General features: G+C 36.4%; 1 protein-coding gene across 1 annotated transcript; it reads right to left on the bottom strand.

The window, feature by feature from the left end:
* Positions 1-13,751: 13,751 nt before the first annotated feature.
* Positions 13,752-17,992, bottom strand: LOC106376873 (beta-glucosidase 46-like). Its single transcript, XM_013817005.3, has 12 exons — positions 17,792-17,992; positions 17,628-17,697; positions 16,763-16,821; positions 16,544-16,619; positions 15,959-16,033; positions 15,510-15,597; positions 15,187-15,439; positions 14,984-15,099; positions 14,630-14,888; positions 14,421-14,523; positions 14,236-14,344; positions 13,752-14,096 (listed from the first exon to the last, which is right to left on the bottom strand). Exons 1-12 carry the CDS (start codon positions 17,936-17,938, stop codon positions 13,898-13,900), a joined length of 1,554 nt encoding a protein of 517 aa, XP_013672459.3. The 5' UTR covers positions 17,939-17,992; the 3' UTR covers positions 13,752-13,897.
* Positions 17,993-22,740: the final 4,748 nt, after the last annotated feature.

The raw sequence follows: 22,740 nt of genomic DNA, 5'->3' as shown, positions 1-22,740 counted from the left end.
CCACTCGTCAAACAACGAAGCCGAATACGAAGCACTCGTCGCAGGACTGCGTTTGGTGCACGGCTTGAAAATACGAAACATCCACGCTTACTGCGATTCCCAGTTAGTGACAAGTCAGTTCAGCGGAGAGTATGAAGCCAAGGACGAACGGATGGACGCGTACCTCAAACTGGTCCGAAAACTAGCTCAAACGTTTGACTGTTTTGCCCTCACGCGAATTCCCCGTTCCGAAAATGTCCAGGCATATGCTCTCGCGGCCTTAGCATCAAGTTTTGATCCAGGGCTCAAAAGGGTAATTCCGGTCGAGTTCATCGAACACCCGAGCATCGGACCGCCAATCGTCGTCAACCTCATAGAAGGTCAAGACGACGAAGAAGAAGAAGTTGCAATACAACCGCAATCAGAGCAATCTGATTACGACTGCGATACCCCGTGGCTGCAGAAGATTCAAGACTACATTATCGACGGACGCCTGCCCACCGAAAAATGGGCAGCCCGTAAAGTCCGAACACAGGCCGCGCGATACGTAACAGTAGACGGCAAAATTTACAAATGAAGATTCTCCGGACCACTCATGACGTGCCTGGACGGGGAAGAAGCGAAAAAAGTGATGGAAGAAGTACATTCGGGGTCCTGTGGCAATCATTCCGGCGGAAGATCACTGGCAGTTAAAATCAAACGCCATGGATACTACTGGCCAACTATGATCGGAGATTGCGAGAAGTTCGCACGAAAGTGCGAAAAATGCCAGAGGCATTCTCCAACCATCCGACAACCAGCCGAAGTCCTCTACTCCATCACATCGCCCTATCCTTTTATGCGCTGGGCCATGGACATCATCGGTCCCCTTCATAATTCAAAGCAAAAGCGTTTCCTTTTAGTCCTCACCGATTTCTTTTCAAAATGGGTAGAGGCAGATTCGTACGCAAGTATAAAAGATGTCCAAGTCGAAAATTTCGTATGGAAAAACATCATCTGCAGGCATGGAGTTCCTTACGAAATCGTAACCGATAACGAATCTCAGTTTATCACCACCCGGTTCGAGGCGTTCTGCGAAAAATGGAAGATACGACTTAACAAATCAACGCCCAGATATCCGCAGTGTAACGGACAAGCTGAAACGATTAATAAAACCATTCTCGACGGACTGAAGGCAGTCCTCTGGTCCCACCGTACCACCCGAGGCGAGCAACAGGAGAAACCCCTTTCGCTCTGGTGTACAGAACGGAATGCATGATTCCCATAGAAGTAGAATTCCCCGGTGTTCGAAGAAGATTACTTCCCGAACGAGAGGAGCTCAACAACGCAATGCTCCTCGACGACCTCGATCTCATTAACGAGCGCCGAGATCAAGCGCTCATCCGAATCCAAAATTACCAACACGCAGCCGCGAAGTACTACAATTCCAACGTACAGAATCGCAGATTTAATCGAGGAGATCTAGTACTTCACAAAGTCTTCCAAAACACCGCTGAACGAAACGCGGGAAAACTCGGAGCAAACTGGGAAGGACCCTATAAAATCGAAAAAATCGTCCGACCCGGCTCCTACGAAATAGCCAACATGCAAGGCATAAAAATTCCGAGGACCTGGAACGCGATGCATCTCAAAAAATACTATCACTGACCAACTCGCAATCACCGAACTACGAGACGGCTTGATCTCCATAAGGAGTACGTAGGCAGTTTGTCAAAAGGCAATTCAGCTGTCCCCCCTCATCAAAAAGGGGGGGGGGGAGTGGATACGTGTACTCGTATACTCTCAAATTCAAAAACATCCGACCACGCCTTCGATGTTTCCGACATATCTCAACCAAGCAAATTATTTTTTATCCGCGAAAACACTTTCGAATTTCGAAACTAAATCAGCCGTTAGGAAGAAGCAGCCATTGGCATCGCGAGACGTCGCGAGCGATGCTTCAAGGATTACTTCTTCCGAACGAAGAAAACGGACACTTCGTAAAAAAATGATGAAGATCTTAACACATATCTTGCGCAAAAACTCTAAACAACGGCATTTGCCGCCAAGTTCGGTGCGGATCACATCGAACTCTTGAACGTCCTAAACAGACATAGCCATCTTACGAAGATGACTCTCGTACATCCGACACAAGGATAATAGCGCTATAAAAGAAACCCGAAATTTTGGTTCAGCACTTCCGGTTGGCTTAAAAATTATCTCCGGAGAGATGCTCGATTCGTATCTAACAAGTCATATAAGCCGAGAACCTATCGCGGACTTTAAATCGGTACCAATCAGGTTAAAATCGTGACAGATAAATCGATAGCCGGCTAGTCACCGCACAAAATCTTAAACCGAAAGTAAACCTAGGTCTTGCCCTAAACCCAGCGCACTGGTCTCTAACATCTCAAGGCATGATATCCAAAAGATACGAGATCCCAAAACCATGCCTCTATGTTTATGTTCGACTTCTTCAGATATCCCGCGAAGTCGATACCTCGCGGAAAAACTCTCGAAACAGATCATGAACAAAACATTTCACATCGAAAAAGGATATGAGACGACAACTCATCACCCTTCTTCCACTTCATACGTAAGGTTATGAAAAATGCAACTCAACCATCTTGTCATAAAAGCCGCAGAGCGGCGAGGATTCAAAGCCATACACAACCAGTCCCGAAACACGAAATTAGGCCATTTAAGGCCGAAACATCAAATATAAAAAAAAATCTCCCGCAAGAGATCTAACCAAAGTCATCCTCAGAGCTCACGCTCCCTCTTCACCCGTCGCTTCATCTAAACTCGGAGCCGCTTCACCCCCGAGTACCGGATCCTTCCCCTCAGGGCCTTCTGAACACGTCGGAAGGAAGCACACGGATTTCAGGTCAGCTAGGATGAAATCGAAATCTCCATCCACAACTGCCAAATCTCCCTTGCAGCCGGACAGTCGGGCCTCTTCGGCCTCTAAGGTCGGAGGAGTCTCACTTTGGAACGACTGAACCACTGCCATCCCGCCCTCGATCGTCGCCAAGGCTAAATCCCTGTTCCGAATGCACTCGAGAGAGCCCAGAAAGGTGGTGATCTTCACCAAGCGAGCTTGGAACTCAGAACTAAGAACTAAGAGCGTCCTTGGCCTCTCGAATCCCGCGGCTCACTAATCCTGCATCGCTCTCAATCTGACGCTGAAGACGACGAACCTCTGAAGATTTGGCCTTCCTAGCTTTCTTCTCCTTGAGCAATGAACTCGCCGTCTTCCCGAGGTCCCTCTCGAGCTCCCCTATCGCGATCTCAAGTTTCGACACTTTCACGGAGTGAGAACCCTTGACAGCCGTCAGCATGGCCTCGGTTCCGGACCATCTACCCTGAAGTTCCAACAACTCCCCGGCAAGACGACTGGTCTCAGAACCGCACTCGCTGATCATCCCGTCGATCAACGACATGAACTGCGAAACGAGAAGAAAGTTAGAGATTCTTTGTCTTTTAGAAAAATATATAACGATCAAGAAAGTGAGTGAGCGACAAACCTTTCCGCGAAGCCCCAACGCTATGCTCGAGCCTCCTTGCTGCGAAGATTCCCCGTCACCACCCTTGGTAAACTTCCTCTTCCGGCCCTTAGGCTGAGTAACCGGAACAACACTAGGAGCGTGCAGCACTAGAACGATCTCCTTCCTGACCGGAGGAGGCGGCGTAGAGTCAGCGGCCCCCTCCTTATCTTTGACGAGAATCGGAGTCGTGGACGATCCAACAGGTAAAGCCGAAGCATCCGGAACAACCGAGCCTGCGAGAGTTCCCGTATCTCGCGGAGTTACGCCCTCGGTCCCATGACCCGGAGCAGCGACCAGTGCAGAAGAGGACGGTAACTCGGCGCCGGCTCGAACCTTTTCTTTCTCGGCTTGGCGACGAACTAATTTCTCTCGAAAGGAGAGATGATCGGCAATGCAACCCGGCGCTTCGACCGGAGAAGTCGGAATCGGCGCCGGAGATGTAGCCTCGCCCATCTCCACATCGGAACTTCGCTTGTCACCATGGGAAGAAGACATGTTAAAAAAAAAAGAGAGATTTGGAGCTAGAGAGTTTTTGAAGGTTTGAAGAAGGAAAGGTGTGAAGCAAATGAATGACAAGAGCTCACTACTTATAGAAATGGGGACTCAGAATTTTTATATATTTTTTTCTTGAGAATTTTCTTCCGCGGAATTTGAAGTAAACTTCGTTCAAAACGCCTAGCTTCGCCAAAATCGTTAAACCGCCCGCAAGAGTCTTGACTCTAACGAGCTGAGGGGCTAACTGTTGGGGTGGAAAACGGTTATGACGAAGTTAACGTCCAAAATCCCCGAAGAAGAAAAACGTAGAAAAATTCTTCGACAAATATATTTTCGACATAGATTCTTCTTTACGAAAAACCTTTGCGGAAGAAACGCGAATCATCGGACAAAAGCTCGATAAGGATCGTTACGCAGCGACCAAACGCGTGCTCCGCTCGGTAGCTACGTAGCGACCGAGTTCGAGCCAAAGCTCAGTCGCTACATAGCGACCAAACACCCATTCCGCTTGGTCGCTACGTAGCGACCGAGCTCGAACCAAAAGTCCAGTCGCTACGTAGCGACCGAGCTCTTCCGAAACGTCGATACGACATCAGTCCTAGCATTCTCGTCTACCCTTCGATGCTATCTCCCGAATACCGTAGCGAACCCATCTCATGTTCCCCGCCATTTCTAAGTTATCAATCAAACTTTACCGTAAAAACCGCGGAAAGTTCATTCTTTATCGAGTGAAGCTGTAATCAACGCTTCGAGTCGAAAGACGGCGCAAAGGGACCTAAGACACGACTCGAGGCCCAACTTACGATTTCTTAACCAATAGCCCGTAAACCGCATGTCGGTTTATGCTTGGTCCGCAAGGGAAGATAAATGTCAAGTTTCCGCGGATAAATACGAAATTTTGAAGATAATTATGAAGATCGGAAAAAATGGAATATCTCCATTTTTATGCTATGGCGGCTTAAGGGCAGAAGAGGAAAGGCGTAAACCGACCTTGGAGTCAGTATATAAGGGGTCCTAGGGAGAGGCATGGGGGAGAACTTTTTCAGAGCAAACTTAGCACTTAGAGCAATTAGGCATATTTCCGTTTTTGTTATTCGAGCTACTCAACTAGGTTATTGCCGTCTTAGGGTCTTAGAGCTAGGAATCTCGCCGACAGCTCTCGTAGCCCAGGCTCTTACCTTGTTGTAACGCTCAAACGCGAATTCGGAATAAGATCTACTTTGCTCTCTTTTCAATTTCTTATAATTTATCGTTGTCATTATTGTGTTCTGATTGCTTGGCGTGTGGTATTAGCAGATATCCGAGACCTCTGGAAAATTAGGTTTTTCCTAGTTTCCTTATTTAAACGAAAATCGACAGTGCGAATTTCGGTTCCCACAGGCTTATTCCAGTTCGATAGGAGATTGAAAGATAAACCTGAAATCCGCCAAATTGTAGCAGATCAATGGAAAGAAGATCCTATGGATTCAGTCCTCTCCAAAATTGGTCGGATCAGGTCTAACATCATTCGATGGGCACGGGAGCAGAACCTCAATAGCAACATCATGATCAGGAAGACCCATGAAGAGCTAGAGGAAGCACTCTCTAGTTCGTTACCGGACCCCAGCAGCATTGCAGCTCTCACGTCAGCACTTGAGGCAGCATATAAGGAGGAAGAGTTATTCTGGCGCCAACGAAGCCAGATTCAATGGCTCCACAGTGGAGACCGAAATACGGGCTTCTTCCATGCATCTACAAGAGGAAGGAGGGCACTGAATAAGTTTTCAGTTATCGAAGACGCTGATGGAAAGACCGTGTTCAAGGAGGAGGAGATTGTGTGAGCAATTACGGATTATTACTCCAACATTTTCTCATCAAAAATGTCTGAATCATCTCTAGTGGTCCAGGAAAGTATCTCCCCCAAGGTGACCTCAGAGATGAATCAGACATTGATTGCTCCTCCCTCCTCACTGGAAATCAAAGAAGCTTTATTCTCGATTCATCCCGATAAGGCTCTGGGACCGGATGGCTTCTTGGCAAGCTTTTACCAATATTTTTGGGACATTATTGGAGACGATATTACAAAGGACATCCAAGCTTTCTTTGCTTCAGGTGCAATGGACCCGAGACAGAATGAAACCCATGTGAGACTTATCCCAAAAGTGGTGGGTCCAAAGAAGGTTTCGGAGTATCGGCTGATTGCCTTGTGCAACACGCATTATAAAATCATCGCGAAGCTACTGACCAGACGCCTACAACGCCTCCTCCCGAACCTCATTTCAGACCACCAATCAGCGTTCGTCAAAGGCAGGTCTATTGCGGATAATGTGTTGATTACACACGAGATCCTTCACTACTTGCAGCACTCGGGAGCTTCAGTCTGTTGCAGTATGGCGATAAAAACGGACATGAGTAAAGCGTATGACCACATCGAATGGAATTTTCTGCGGAATGTGCTGTCACAGTTTGGTTTTCACGATGTTTGGATCTCATGGATTATGACCTGTGTGTCGTCAGTTTCGTACTCGTACCTGGTTAATGGAGCAGCACAGGGTCGAGTTACACCGTGGAGAGGAATCCGTCAAGGCAGTCCCTTATCTCCATATCTCTTCATACTATGCACGGAGGTTCTTTCTGGACTCTGCACAAAGGCTCAACAAAAAGGAGAGGTGATTGGTATTAAGGTTTCACGTAACAGCCCGGCAATCAATCATTTACTGTTTGCGGATGACATGATGTTTTTCAGTAGAACGGATCAGAGAAGCTGCAAAGCACTTATCTCGATTCTCAGGAAGTACGAAGATGCATCTGGTCAATGTATTAATTTCGATAAATCTTCCATTACCTTTGGAGCCAAGACACCTGGAGAAGTTAAACGACGCATTCGAGATCAGTTACACATCGCCAATGAGGGAGGCCTTGGCAAATACCTCGGGTTACCGGAACACTTCGGAAGGAAAAAGCGCAATATCTTTGCGGCTCTGGTGGATAAGCTGAGGCAAAAAGCACACAGTTGGACAACCAGATTCCTCTCCGGAGCTGGTAAACTAGTTCTACTGAAATATGTGCTGGCCGCTATGCCGACGTACTCTATGTCGTGTTTCAAGCTTCCCCTATCGCTCATCAAACAGCTACAATCAGTTCTTACTAGATTCTGGTGGGATCTTTCTCCAGAGATTAAGAAGATGTGTTTGGTCTCTTGGAGTAATCTCTCTAAACCGAAGAATGCAGGAGGACTCGGTTTTCAGGAATTAGCGTAGTTCAATGATGCGATGCTTGCTAAGATCTCTTAGAGGCTGCTCAAAAACCCAAACTCCTTACTAGGTAGAATCTTGTTTGGCAAGTACTGCCTTCACTCCCCATTTCTTGAAACACCTGCATCAAATGGAATTTCCCACGGTTGGAGGGGAATTCTTGTGGGTCGGGATCTACTATCTAAAGGGCTGGGTTGGGCTCTGGGATCTGGACATGACGTGGGTATCTGGACAGAATCGTGGCTATCAACCACAGAACCATTGACACCCATGGGGCCTCCAACTTTTGAGAACCAAGCGTGGCGTGTTAGTAGATTGATTAACCAAGCCTCTAGCGAGTGGGATGTTAATCTTATCCGCGAGAATTTTCCTCAGTATGAGGATGTGATTCAAAGATTGGTCCCAAGCTCCTTCCTGCTGGAAGAAAAAAGAGTCTGGCTTCCTAATCTGACTGGTGTGTACTCAACGAAATCTGGTTATGCCATCGCCAAGCTCTGCAATGGAACAGAGATTGATTATAGTTTCGACTGGAAGAAGTGTGTGGCAAGTCGAAAATTCCCCAAAGATTAAGCATTTTCTCTGGAAGGCGAACAGTAAAACCCTCCTGTTGGTTCGCTCCTGGAAAGCAGAGGACTGAACGTCACCACTACTTGTCGTCGATGTGGTGTGCAGGAGACAGAGCTACATGTGTTACTACATTTTCCCTATGCTGTAAGGGTCTGGGAACTAGCACCTTGTATCCCCAAACCATCTCTCAATATAGACTCGATTGCTCAGCTTCTTCAGTACTGTCGTTGTATAGTCAACCTCCCCCGACCGGTCTAGGAGCAACTCCCCTGTTTCCGTGGGTACTATGGGTCCTGTGGACTAATAGGAATAAACTACTGTTTGAGGACTTATGTTTCTATGAAGAAAATGCTATCTTGAAAGCTATACAAGATGATCGAGCGTGGAAGGCTGCTCAGACTCATGTAAAAATGCATTCCTTACCACGCTCTGTGGTCCCGCTTTTCACTGTACCAGCTGCTAACACTTATACTTGGTCCTCCTTCTCATATGCAGCTTGGGATTCTTCAACAAGAAATTTCGGGATGGGCTGGCAACTCCGTGACTCCATGGATGTTTGCGCAGACCAAGGTTCATCTCACCGGTGTTTTGTTCCCTCGGCTCTTGTGGCGGAGGCACTGGCGGTTAAAGCTGCAATGACGGCAGCTCTCTCATCTCATGTATGTAGTCTCGTTGTCTACTCGGACTCAAAGTCTCTCATCAAGCTCTTGAACACTCAGGGTCTCGATGTAGCTTGAAAGGCGTTCTCCATGATATTAACTTCTTGGCTCGCTCTTTCAAATCTATCTCCTTTTGTTTTGTTCCGCGTTTAGCAAACTGTACTGTTGATTCTATTGCGAAAACAGCTTTGTCGTGTCTGCACCCCCCTGTACTGGTTACAGAGTAACTCTTCTTCATTAATATAAGTACTTTCGTCCAAAAAAAAAAGATCCGCGCATCTGTGCGGGTGTTTATTTTTATTTTTTTATAAATAAATATTTATATGTATAAGTGATAAGATATATTTTAAACTTTATCCATTTAAATAATTGTTTAATATGATATTTATAAACACAATAATTTTATAGTTTATATTGTGATATTATCCACATTTTTAGAATGTGACCCGTATATCCACAAAAATGTTTTTTTTTTCTTTTTTTGGAATCGTGCAACCGTACGAGTATTTATTTTGAATTTTATAATTAATTTTTTATAAAAATTATTTATAATTACACGTATTATATTATTATTTAAAATGACATTTTAAAACATAAAACTTTATATATTACAATAAATATTTTTTTTTTGTTTTTCTACCATCAATTATATCATCTATATTTCCTATCATATTTGTTTATCGTATTTATAAATGATTGGATTATTATTTATATTAAAATATACTACCAATAATATATTAACATATTAATTTGTATTTATTTATATTTTGTAAAATTAAATTTTTTTTTTTGACAACAAGACATTCACAGACTCAAATTGACTCTGTAAACCAAAGTAACTCCGCATCCATATGAATGACGAAAGGCGGTTGTTTTCTAACACTGTGTGCTAAGCTATCCGCTCGTAGGTTCTCCGTCTGAGGTACATGAACGATGTTTGAGTTGATGAAACTTCTTTGTAAAAACTTGATATCTTTCAGGTAACTTTCAAATGCTGGCCATTCTTCTGGTTCCGAAACCATCTTCACCAATTGAGAACAATTCGTTGCAAACGTAACCTAAAACTGTCTTAAATTCTTCATACATTCCATTGCCCAAATCAAAGCCTCCACCTCCGAATGAAGAGGTGAAAGACATGCCCTTACATTCCTTGCTCCTAATAAACCATCAAAACCCGGTAGGGTACTATACCAGCCTTGTCCTGAAAGTAGTTCTTTATCTTTCCATGAACCATCTATAAAACACCATCGTCCTGAGGTTGCTAATGTGGGTCTGGTTTGTACCTGAAGTTCCCTCTTTTGATCAGTAAGTATTTTTGCCTCAGCCTAAAGTGTTGATTCCAATTCTGCTAATTTAAGTGTTTCCCTGGGATCAATATCCAGGTTACTAAACACTTTATTATTCCGATCTTTCCATATATACCATAATATCCATGCAAATTGATGGTCATCTATCTTTGGATTGACTCTCCAAAAAAGATGATCTATGTTACCAAAAAAAGACCTTGTAGGAAAAATATTGGGATTTGATGGTATTTTAGATATTGCCCACACTTGACGTGCTGGAGAACATTCGAAAAACACATGGTTTATTGATTCCTCCGGGTCTCCGCATCGAGCACAACATATATTCTCTTGTATTCCTCTCGCTTTTAGGTTTTTCATTACCGCTATACAACCTGAAAGGAGTTGCCATAAAAAATGTTTTATCTTTGGCGGACACCGCACTTCCCAATAGAAAGCTTTAAGTAAAATTAATTATTTTGTGGTTTCTAATTTAATTAATTAAATAATGAGAAATATAACTATAGATGTTTTAAGAATATTATGTTATAAATTTAATAAATGAATAAACTAATTCCCAATATTATTGGAATTATGGAAAATGATATTACAAAAATTACAGATACTCTCTGATTTTATTCACATATTTTTGTATCTGTTTATTAGATTAGTTACAAAAAGACTATATTCGAAGTCTGAAATTAAAAATATATATTTATATTTCCGTTTATGAAAAAATGTAAAAAATGAAGATATTAAGGTGTAAGCTTAATTAAATTATGTAGTATTTATTGTTAAGCTAGATTATAGGAAATATTTTGGACTAAAAAGGAATGAATTCGATTTTTAAACAGTTGATCTTTTTTAATCATAATTTAAAAAGTATATGCTCGCCTTGTTTGGTAAATTAATGCTCAAATTATTTTAGGAACATATTTACTTCTTGGAAAAGATAAGCATTATTTAAAGATAGATTTATTTAATTCTCGGTGGCATTAGATTGTAAATATTATGCAAGTTTAAGGGTTAAGTCTTAATTTGTGCTCCTCTTTTAACAGATTAGATATTTTAGGAAATTATTTACTTCTTGGAAAAGATAAGCACTATTTAAAGATATGTTTATTTAATTCTCAGTGGCATTAGATTGTAAATATTATGCAAGTTTAACGGTTAGTCTTAATTTGTTCTTCTCTTTTAACATATTAGATTTGTTATAAAAGATAAATATAGTTATGGTTTTTTAGTATAAAACCGAATAAACCAAAAGTCGATGGTATATAAACCGAACCAAACCAAATTAGATATGGTTCCAATATGGTAGCTAATTTTCATAAACCAAGATACCGAAAAACTGAAAAAAGCCAAACCGAAGTCCGGATTGAATTGGTCTAGGTGAAAGCAAGTGATGAAAAAACATTGAAGAACATGTTTACTCCGCTCCTTGCGCGGTTATTAACCTAGTGCTTTAAAATAAGGCTAATACCACTTCGTCTGAAAACTCTCTGGTAAAAAAAAATCTTGGCGATGTTATTCTCGATACTGGCGTGCCTCATCACATCACAGGTGATCATTCTCTTTTGAATTTTGTCGAGAACATAGCGCCATGTTCGGTCGCTTTCGCAGAATCAAAATCATACATTTGCAGTAAGTATGGGATCGTTTGCTTTGTCGGCGAAAATCAAGCGGATAATGTGTTATATGTTCAAGACTTAAATTTCACCTTAATATTGGTAGCAAAATTGTTAAAGCAAACAAATTGCTTAGCATTGTTTTCTGACACAATTTGTGTATTCGATGACTGTTTTTCGAGGACTTTGATTCAAGCCGGTGAAGAACGTGATGGTGTGTATTACTTTATAGATATCGTCTCAGCAAAGAGTCATCGAGCAGTTGGTGGTTCAGATATACTCTTTGGCATCAGCGTTTGGGACATCTGTCTTTTTTAGTACTATCTGATTGTCTGTTATTTCTTCTAAATCTGCTGGCTCTAATTCTTTTGACACTTGTTTTAGATATAATCAAACTCTTGAGATTTTTTTTTATGAAAGTTTGAATAAAACAACATAATGTTTTTTCTTTTATTCATGTCGATGTTTGAGGTCCATACAAAATTCCTTCATTTTGTGGTGCAGTATACTTTCTCACTATTGTTGATGATTTCTCACAAACAGTCTGGACATATCTTCTTCTAGAAAAATCGTAAGTACAATATGTACTGAAGAAGTTTCTCGCCTACACAGAGAAACAGTTTCAAAAACAGGTTTGAATGATTCGAAGTGATCACAGTTCAGAGTTTATGGTGCTTTCCTCAACTTCAAAGATCTTGGAATTGTTCATTAGACTTCATGCGTCAGTATTAATGGCTGCTTTGATCAATCGTACACCAACAACATTGCATCACATGCATTCTCCTTATGAAATCCTTCACAGTGTTAAACCAGACTACAAAGTCTTGCGTGTTTTCGGTTCAGCTTGTTACGCACATAGAGCGTCGACAAGGATAAATTTGGCCAAAGAAGTCGTCTATGTGTTTTTATGGGTTATCCTTTCGGTAAAAAAGGTTGGAAGGTTTATGATATTGAATGCAATGAGTTTGTGGTTTCTCTTGATGTCATTTTCCGAGAGGATGTTTTTCCTTTTGCCTAACCAAATTCACTCCATATTTGAAACCAAATCCGGTTTCCTGTGATGAAGACTGGATACTGACACCCTCTGTTGACAGGGGGATTTTACGCACTGCTTCACTAATTGTCCATATAACAGAGCAGCAAGTGCTTCCTCACGAAACAGAAGCTCAAACTGAGTTAGTTCACCAAACGCTTCCAAGAAACAGAGGCTCAAACAGAGTTTTCGACTTCATCCGCTGGTCATTCATCTTCAGCTGAGGCGAGTATCCAACAACAAACTACTCAAATGACTGCAGTTGAAGTTTCGCAACCAGAATAAGTTACGACTGAGAACCTTGGTAAAGGTCAACATGACAAGTCAAGATAGGATAAGCTGCAGGACTGCCTTCTCTACATCACAGTTACAACACCCAATAGACACATCTCACGTCTTCTCCAACTTCTTCATCGTCTCTGACAACTTGTTCAGGTACATCACTGTACCTTCTGTCTTCCGAGGATAACCTTTTTTTTCTGATAACCTTGGTGTGATCCTAAAGGCTTTCTAGGCGCAATGACTAATCACCAAGAGGTCCATAGAAATCCAGGTTTTCTTACCACTTAATGCGTCTATGGGTGGCCAAGGAGAATCAAACCCATGGCGGAAGCTCCAGCTGGAACCCCTTTACCACTAGGCAAAAACCACTTGGTTCCGAGGATAACCTTCTTTCCGCGCCTAATTTTGGTATAAATATCTTTCTTAATTGTTTCTATATATGTGTATAGCATTTGCAGTCATTAAATTATTAATTACTATTAACTACATAAAGATGATGCTATATATACATGTAATTGGTGGTCACATAGGAAAAGGGTTATGGTAATTGTCATGAACCATCACAACCATTACCATCAGGTCCATCACAACTATTAACAAAAATATATATAAGCCACATGTTCCCCTTTTGTAACTTTAACGTGAGAAAAACAATATCAATGAGAGTTAGAGGGAAATAGAGATTTGATCTCTCTCCATCAAAAGAATCTTCAAGGTGAAACATTAACGCTAAAGAAGATCAATTGGTGGAGTTGCATCCATACGAGCCTAAGAAAGCATGGATCAAGATTAGAGTTTTTTTCTTTTTTTTTCTAAAGAATTATTAGGGTTAATTTAAGACAAATCTGTATTTTGGTATTGGGTAGATTTTACAATAGAAATCATAAGAGTATTATACAGGAGGATGACTGGCTGATCCTTTACGGAACTCAAAAACCAAGTGCTCAAATATTCGACCATTTAAATATTCAAAAGAAAATCAAATAATATTTAAAACTTCAGCTGTAAGATATGGGGGAGCTGATTTTTTATTGTTATATTTTCCATATAATTTATGTATACCCACATATTCATGTACAATAATCGTTGTAATAAAATTGTTGTGCAAGATTGGGAAAACACTCGTTATACATATATAACAAACGCAAGACACATTCCAAAAGAATTAATAATCATAAGATTTTACTAAATCTTTCCTAGTTTTGACATCTTCATTTTTTATCTGCGAGATCTCTTGTACGCATGTGGTTTTCAATGAAGTTCTTGTACCAATACGCTGATTGCTTCGGTGTTCTTTTGAGAGTTGTGTAATCAACGTGGTATATCCCAAAGCGAAGCTTGTATCCGTACAACCATTCAAAATTATCTAATAGTGACCATGCAAAATATCCTTTCACATTTGCTCCATCCCTACAAAAGAGTTTACAATTAACTTATAATTAATTAGTAATTGATAATATTTTATTTTTTATTTCAGTAATATAGTAAATTAAGTTCCCTTGAGAATGTCAGAATTGGCTTAAGGACTGACTAACTATATTGAGGGTACCTCATTGCTGTCTTCAAAGCATCCAAATATCCACTCAAATAGCGTACCCTTTTTGTATCATTTAGTAGTTCTTTTACAGTTGTCTCTGGTTTTTGTAACTCTCCGAGACCTGTACAACATGATGGTAATTGCTTAAAATACATTCCAAAAACATGAATATAACTGAAAATCTTGATGTATTGTACCGTTTTCGGTGATGAACATTGGTATGTTTGGGTATCTATCTGTTAGATAATTCAACATCTTCCTGAATCCTTTAGGATCAATGTTCAACCAACTTACGTCGGTCTATCAATCGCAAAAAATGAAAGAATCAAAACTAGTGCTATAAAACACTGTATATACTAGGTAGTCCGATAATTGATTTTGGAAGTATAAATACAAATGTACTTACAACTTCTCCGACTGAAATATTGCCTTTCTGGATTAATTTCAGTGCGAATCCTTCACTTCTAGAAGCTCCATCTCCAGAATTACAAGCAGAAATCAAACAATCCTGGATGAAGTAACTTGTATAGTGATTAATACCCAAAAAATCTGATTTATATCTTTTAAGGTTCTTCATTTCCTTTTTGGAAAATTTCGGTAAAGCTGATCCAAGTAGATTCACCATTTCTTTAGGATATTTCCCATATACAACGGGATCTAGAATCCTGTTATTTTAGTGCACAATATATAAGGAAACATGAGTATGTGAATAATACATATTTTTTATGAATTGTTTTTGTCATCTAATCACACAACATACCAGTTCGAATAAAACGACTGAGCTCTCTCTGCAGCATTTTTATCAGCAGTGGAATCGCTTATGGGTTCAAACCATGATGTTTGTACCACAATGCCGATGCTTCCCTTTTGTTCTTTCTACAAACACATCATGAATGTATGTTGATATAACACATGCAAAATATTAAATAGCTAAAATATATACATATTGGAGCGTTTTATTACCTTATATTTAGTTTGGTATATTTGAACCGCCTTTGCGTGTGCGAGGATTGTGTTATGCGCAGCTATAAAAGGCTCAGTTTCTGAATTCCCCTGACTACAATTTCCAAACGGCATGGAGCACCGGTTTGGTGGAAATATGCCCTTTAGATAGCTTAAGATTATTTGTTGATTTGGTTCGTTTATCGTGATCCAGTGTTTAACTCGGTCTCCAAAATGTTTGAAACATGTATCAGCCAAGTACCCGAACTCTTTCCTAGTAAAAATAATTGAAGAATTAGTTTTAGGTACTATGGTTTAATCGACTAGAGACTTTAGTTACTCACTGCATCTCAGGGCTTAACCAGCTTTTAAATCGGTTCTCAAGTTCTTGAGGATAGTCGAAATGGTTCAACGTCACAAATGGTGTAATCCCTGGAAACGTTTACATGAAAAATCAGTTCTATAGAATATATTTTTTTTTTTTGTAAAAACATTCTATAGAATATTAGTCACCCTATTTCAAAATATATGATATTTAGGTTTAAAATACATAAAGATTAAAAATACTTCTTCAAAAATATTACTAAAATGATTCAATCTATCTTAATATTTTATAAAATATAATTAGTCAAACATTTTTTAATAAAGTAAAAAACTTATAAAATATAATTCGTCAAACAGTTTTAAAATTAAGGTTAACACAAAATTTTCGAAAACAACTTATTTTTGAATAAAAAATATATTATATTTAATTTATCAATAATATATATATTAAAAATAGCGTAATTATTACCATTTCTAATGAGAGCGTCGATCAACCTGTTGTAATGCTCTACGCCCAAATGGTTTATGCCTCCAAGTCTCCCTTCTGTATTTATAAATGCAAAGGTTTGTTTCTTGTTAATTAAGATAACAAGCTTTTTATATACCAGTAATGCCAAACAAAAATATTAATCTATCTTTTTTTTTACATGTAACCCGTGATTCAGTTGACTAGCTAGCTCATTGCATGCCTTGCTAAAATGAGGCTCAATGAATAGTACGTTCTATTTTGTCCAAAAAGAACATTCATTTTTTTTGAGCTGTATTTTTCCTCCAATATGGTTATCACCCGCAGTATACCATGAAATTGTATCTTCTCACAGTTTATAATATAATTAGATGTCGGAAATAACAAGTCTAACAATTGTTTTTCTTTAATTGAGGAATTTCAGACCAAAAATCATGTTCCTCGTTTGTTAGAAATGTCGATATTCCTAACCAAAATAAAACTACCCTTACTGATATCTCGTGTATGAATGTCGTTTGATGGTAAACAAAAAAAAACAACAACTTGAGTTTAATTATTAGAACCCTTATTTAGAAATTAAAGACTTACTAGGTAAGACTCTAGACCAAGAAATTGAAAATCTGTAACTGTTGACGCCAAGATAATTCATTGATTGGATATCCTCCTGTAAGCATAAAAGGTGAATAAGTTAAACTAAATTCAATACGTTTTCGCAATATATATATATATATATGCTTTGTTCTCAAGTTATTATTTTCCGCAATATATATATTTTGTTCTCGAATTATTATACGAAAGTTCATTAACCATGAATCGATTATATTGATCAACAGCTATATCTCCATTGCCCCCGTCCAATATATCCCCTGCATTTTACCATAAAATATTGTCAATGGAAGAAACACGGGTTAGTGTACACAAAAAGGTGCACAGAAAAAGGAATAGACACCTGATTTAAAAAACGATAACGCCGACAGAAATTAGAATATAATTGTAACTATCAGTAAATTTAAATATGCTATGCATCCATACGTTTACGTATATGGCGGCCTTGGGCAGAAGCGGCATAAACATACTTCCGGACGCTTTAAGGAAAATTTCGGCTATATTTGTATAAAATCTTCAATAGCGTAGTTGGTGAAACAAGATATACTGCTAAAATGCTAATAAATGGTGAGAGGTTCTCAAACCTTTTTAGATTATAATAATTAGTTTATACGTATTTTATTTTTAATAAACAGGCCCATAATTATAATTTGCTTCCTGTCCACATTTTCTACGGACTGTCGAAGATACAAAATAACATATAAACAACACATGAGAACCCCTTATTTTAGTTATTTTTTTGGTATTTTTCATTATTGTATATATATTTATGTAATTTGTTTACAATCTAATTAATAAATAAATTTTAGTTGTTAAAAAAAAACAACACAGAGAAATTGAACAAAATTTGAACCCCGTCACTATTTCATTTTAAAAATTGTTCGTGTAGCTAATTTAAACCAAAACATATTTGTCAAAAAAAAAACTAAATCAAAATCGAATAGGTTGTTTAGTTTCTTTCTTTTTCCATAAAAATTAATTTTTTTTTGTCAAAAAAAAAGTTTAGTTTCTACTTTTCTTCAGATCGAACATATGCAAAACGAATCCAGATAAAACACATGCATACCAGGTTTTTCATGGCTAAAGACATCCCAATTGTTCAAACCTTTTCCATCGGTTAAGTACGCACCTTCATACTGAATACATACAGATAAAAACATCACAAAAGTATAAAGGAAAAAAAAAAGAATTTTCAAAATTGGAAAATACAAAAGAAGAAAAGGGAAGTACCTGATAAGCAGAAGATGATGTGCCAAAGAGGAAATCAGAAGGAAATGGAGATGAATTATCTGGAGAAGTTTGATGAAGAGATGAACTGTAAAGAGGAAACAAGAAGCTTTGTAATAAAAATAGAGTTACGTTGGCAAAACTTTTCATTTTTTTCTTCTCTTGTGTGTTTGTTTATATTCTTCGATTTATTGTAGTGTACGCTTATCTATGTGTCATTATTTATAAGAAAATTATAGAATATTTTGGCTGCATGATTGAGATTTGGTGTACTCTTATCTAACATATTCAAAAAGTCTCCAATATCGACCTACTGAATATATTCGAAACTATTACTTATCATAGGCTATACATCAATTTGTTTACAAATATATAATACCAAATATTATATATCCTCTCATTTTCCTTTTACTTTTTGTCAACTTCCTTTCATACTTTTACATATTATAACTAAAAAGGTATGTTTATCATCGATATGTGATTTTTAAAATATGAACTTGTACGCCTATAACAACTCCGCATAACTCCGTTAATCCCCTACTCGTTTTCCTAATGTATTTATTTCGATATGTGATTTATTTAGAAAGAAAATGTCAAAGGATGGACGTCACAAGGAAAACAAGTATAATTAAAAATGTCTCACCAAACTTAAAACATTTTTTTCATTATAACGTTATAATTGCGCATTTAATTAATGTAGCAACTCTTTTATCCTTTATATATTAATTGAGAAGCACTAGAACATTTTTTTTGTAGCTACATGTCATCACTAGGATGATTTTTAGAATCATTAGAAAAATAGGTTGATCCATCTAAATATATAATAAAATTTTTATTAAACTAACCATAAATTTATTATTAATATTCTTCATTATTTTCTTAAATAAAAATTACGAAATTGCCTATGTGACTAAAGTATATATGACAATTAATGATTTTGAATAATAAAAATTTGATAACAATTAGTGTATCTTCTATCATATTTGTTTAATTTTACTATTAAAATAAATTAAACAATTATATTAACCATATTATAAAACTTAATATTCTTTATATATTAATTGAGAAGCACTACAACATTTTTTTGTAGTCACGTGTCATCACTAGGATGATTCTTAGAATCATTAGAGAAATATGTTGATCCATCTAAACATATAATAAACTTTTTATTAAAATAACATAAATTTATTATTAATATTCTTCATTATTTTCTTAAATAAAAATTACGGAATTGTCTAATGTGGCTAAAGTATATATGACAATTGATGATTTTGAATAATAAAAATTTGATAACAATTAGTGTATCTTCTATCATATTTGTTTAATTTTACTATTAAAATAAATTAAACAGCCATATTAACCAATAAAACTTAATATTTTTCTGAATATGTTTTTTTTAATGTTGAAACGACTATAAATTACTAATTTTAAAACGACTATAAATTATTAATACTGTTAAAATTTTGGTTATGACAAGATACAAATGATTACAAAATCATATAAGTATAAAATCTCATTTAACAAGTATAAAGACTAGAAGATATATATATCGTTTTAAATTAAACTATATACCATATAAAAATACATAAAATATTTTAATTTAGAAATTTACTTTAAACAATATATTTTTGATAAAAGCTTTGAACAAATATTAACAGCTTATTTAAAAAAAAATATTAATTACTAAAACTATTAATCCCACAATAAAATTTTTGTTATCAGTAATTTAAATTTTTTGTTATAAAAGATACAAATGATAAAAAACATATGAGTAGAAAGCATAAATTAATAAATATTAATGAAAATATATACTATATATATTTTAATATCATTTATATTTAATTATATACCATATCAAATAGAAAAAAATAATTGTTTGGATTAATAAAATTTATTATGTTCGTCTCAATTTAATTATATACGTAATAGTTACTGACTTTTTAATTATTTAATATTTCATAATATATAAAAACATATAATACATAAAATAATTTATATTGTATATATATATATAAATAATATTCATTCCGTGCAAGACGCGGATCTTAATCTAATAACAATAGTATATTCATTACTTAGTGTTAAATGCAATTTAAAAATATGGAAGGGAAGGGACCATAATTTTGCTTATTGATTAAGGCTTCAAATGTTTTAACCCGAGCCGTACCGCAGTTAACAGTAACAATTTTTTTTACTTATACCATATATCTATACGTTTTTATAACTGTTAGAACCACACTGCAGTTGTATCGGTTGTTCTGTACCACTCGATCATTGGGAGCCTAAGGCCACTAATTTCATTTGACCTGCCCGATTCTACGGAATTGGATAATTAAAAGTCCACAATTAAATTAACGACTAATCATATCAACACATGTGGTATACTTGATTTGAATTTCTTGGAAACATGCTAAGATTAGAGAGATCTAAATATAATTCAAAGATAAATAAAAGTAAAAATACAACTTACGATTTTAAACACGAAGTGGTGGTGCGGGAGAGAACTTTGACCGGTTTGGTAAAGGGGTTGGTGTTGCGGCGGCTGAGGATAGGATTAGTGACCTGGCTGCTCCTAGCTTCATAGCTATCGTTGTAACTTTCGTATCTGAACTTACTTCTTTTGCTGTTTCCAGTGTCTGAACAAACGCTGTAGAACAACGTTGTGTATACTGCAAGAAAGATGATAAAAACGAGAGAAAAAGTGATGATACTAATAGATTTGGTTAAAAGCATCTTCTTCCTCTTTTTCAACTCGCTATAGCTTTTTTGTTCTTCAATCCACAATTTATGTTTACTTTTCCAGGAATTTATAAAATGTAGAGATTAATTAAGAGACATCTGCGATTGAGTCCATACGATAATTTAAAAATAAAATCATATTAAAAAAATTAAATTGTGAAGTTGATAAATAAGCATGAATTTTTCATGCCTATGACATCCTTGGCATTGACGATCTGCTTCGTTCACTTGATTTCGTTTTGAGTTATTCCACGTTTAACTAATTATGTGGCATGCTCTATTGCAAAAGGGCAATTTCTGCCCCTTGAACATTCTGTTCACGTTACTTAAATCATCAAAGTGAGTTTTATAAACACAAAAGTTATATAGTAGTTTATATCATTGTATGCCAAAGAAGTTTTTTTTGTTTTTTTTGATAAAAGAAAGGGTTAAATCCGGGTCTATTAAAGACACAGACCTAACCTTCGGGTGGAGGTACAGCCCACAGATAGACCCTCTCCTGGGCATTCAAATGAGCCGAAAGCAATAGTTCATATCCGTGTGGCCAGCGGGGTTCGAACCAGGGTGCGGCGTATTGGGTGTATGCCAAAGAAATTGACTTCTACTTACCTAGAAACGATCTTTTTCGTGGACATACGAAAGGAAATCATCAACCACGCAATCATTTCTATATGTAATTGTTGAGCCCGACCCCGTTTGTTGATATAATATTTATGTAATCATTTGTTCGTGTGTCTTTTTCTTTAGATTGTTTAACGACTTAATATGCATTAGTAAAATAACTTATGGTGTTATCTGGTTGTAATGTACTAACTCTTATAAATATTTCACCATCGCTTAATTATCTTAAGATACTCATGTTTAGTCTAAAATACACCCCTTATATTTTTATTGCTTCCATGAATTTTAAATTTCCGAGAACATAAGAGTATCAGCAATGCTAAGAGATTCTCTGAATTTCTTAGTTAGTGATAAAGTTTAACATTTTAGAAAATGGCATTAGCTAAAATGTTGACATGTATTAAACCAGTTTATCAAAACCTCATTGTAGAGACTTTTTCCTTCGCTTTCCTCCTTTACTTTTACTTCTTCTTCTTTTTTCTTCATTTTATTGTTAATTGGAAATAAACTTTACAAGAGATTAACCAGTGCATCTTTAAAACATCTCAAAAAGCAACGTTATAATTTCAGATAAAATATTTTTTTACTCAAAAACAACTTTAAAACTTTAAATTTTAAATTTTTGAGTAGTGAAACCTCAAATATACCGTTTCGCTATTTAAAACCTTATATTTGAAATTCCATACTTTTAAGTCCTTACACTTATATCTCTTGTAAATAATCTTATCAATCTTTTTTTATCATTTAAATCCTTATAATTTCACATTTCATAAAATTTTACATACATTGTATAATCTTACTATCAAATATAAATTTAAAATATTAAAATAATTTATGTAAATTTTATTTAAAATATCCAAAATCTCCCAAAATTCATTTGTATAAATTCGGCTTAATGGAAAGTCATAGTTGTTAATAAATTCTGCATATCAGTATTTCATCTTTAGATTGAATAGTTTCAAGAAAATATCATAAACGGGATTTTATCATATATTTTATATTTAACTAGTTTTGATCAATAGTAAGACTGAAAGTGTAAAAAAAAAAAAAAAAAACTTAAGGTTCAATAAAAATTTTTGTTTTTAGAGAAAAATACCATCAAGCCTTAAATTTGAGGTTTTGCCAAATCTTAAAATAAATTCGTTTTTGGGATACTCTTAAAACATTTCTAACATATCTACAAAATAGAGATTTCAGTTACAAAATATCAATTTATATTTTACACTTTACTGTGCTCCTATAATAGAAATAATACATTTTATTTATTTATGGAAGAATGCTATATAATATCTCTATATCAACAGAAAATAGAATTTCTCTATAAATAGAAGAAAATATAATATTCATCTATTAGGAATATATTTGAACAGAATCTCTATTTCTATATTTCTTCCATGATAGAGATCTATTTTTAGAATTGGATTGGAAATGATCATACTCATAAGACACCCAACAGTCCCTCTTAAAATATAAATAATAATATAAGATTGCCAAAATAGTACAACAACTACCACAAAAGTTTGCAAACAGATTTTTTTTTTAAATGTAAATAAAAATTGAATGATTGATTTTAAAACTTTAGGTATCCCAAT

This window comes from Brassica napus, chromosome C1 (assembly GCF_020379485.1).
Source record: "Brassica napus cultivar Da-Ae chromosome C1, Da-Ae, whole genome shotgun sequence".
NCBI classification, from domain to species: domain Eukaryota; kingdom Viridiplantae; phylum Streptophyta; class Magnoliopsida; order Brassicales; family Brassicaceae; genus Brassica; species Brassica napus.
This window is presented reverse-complemented; position numbering and strand designations above follow the sequence as displayed.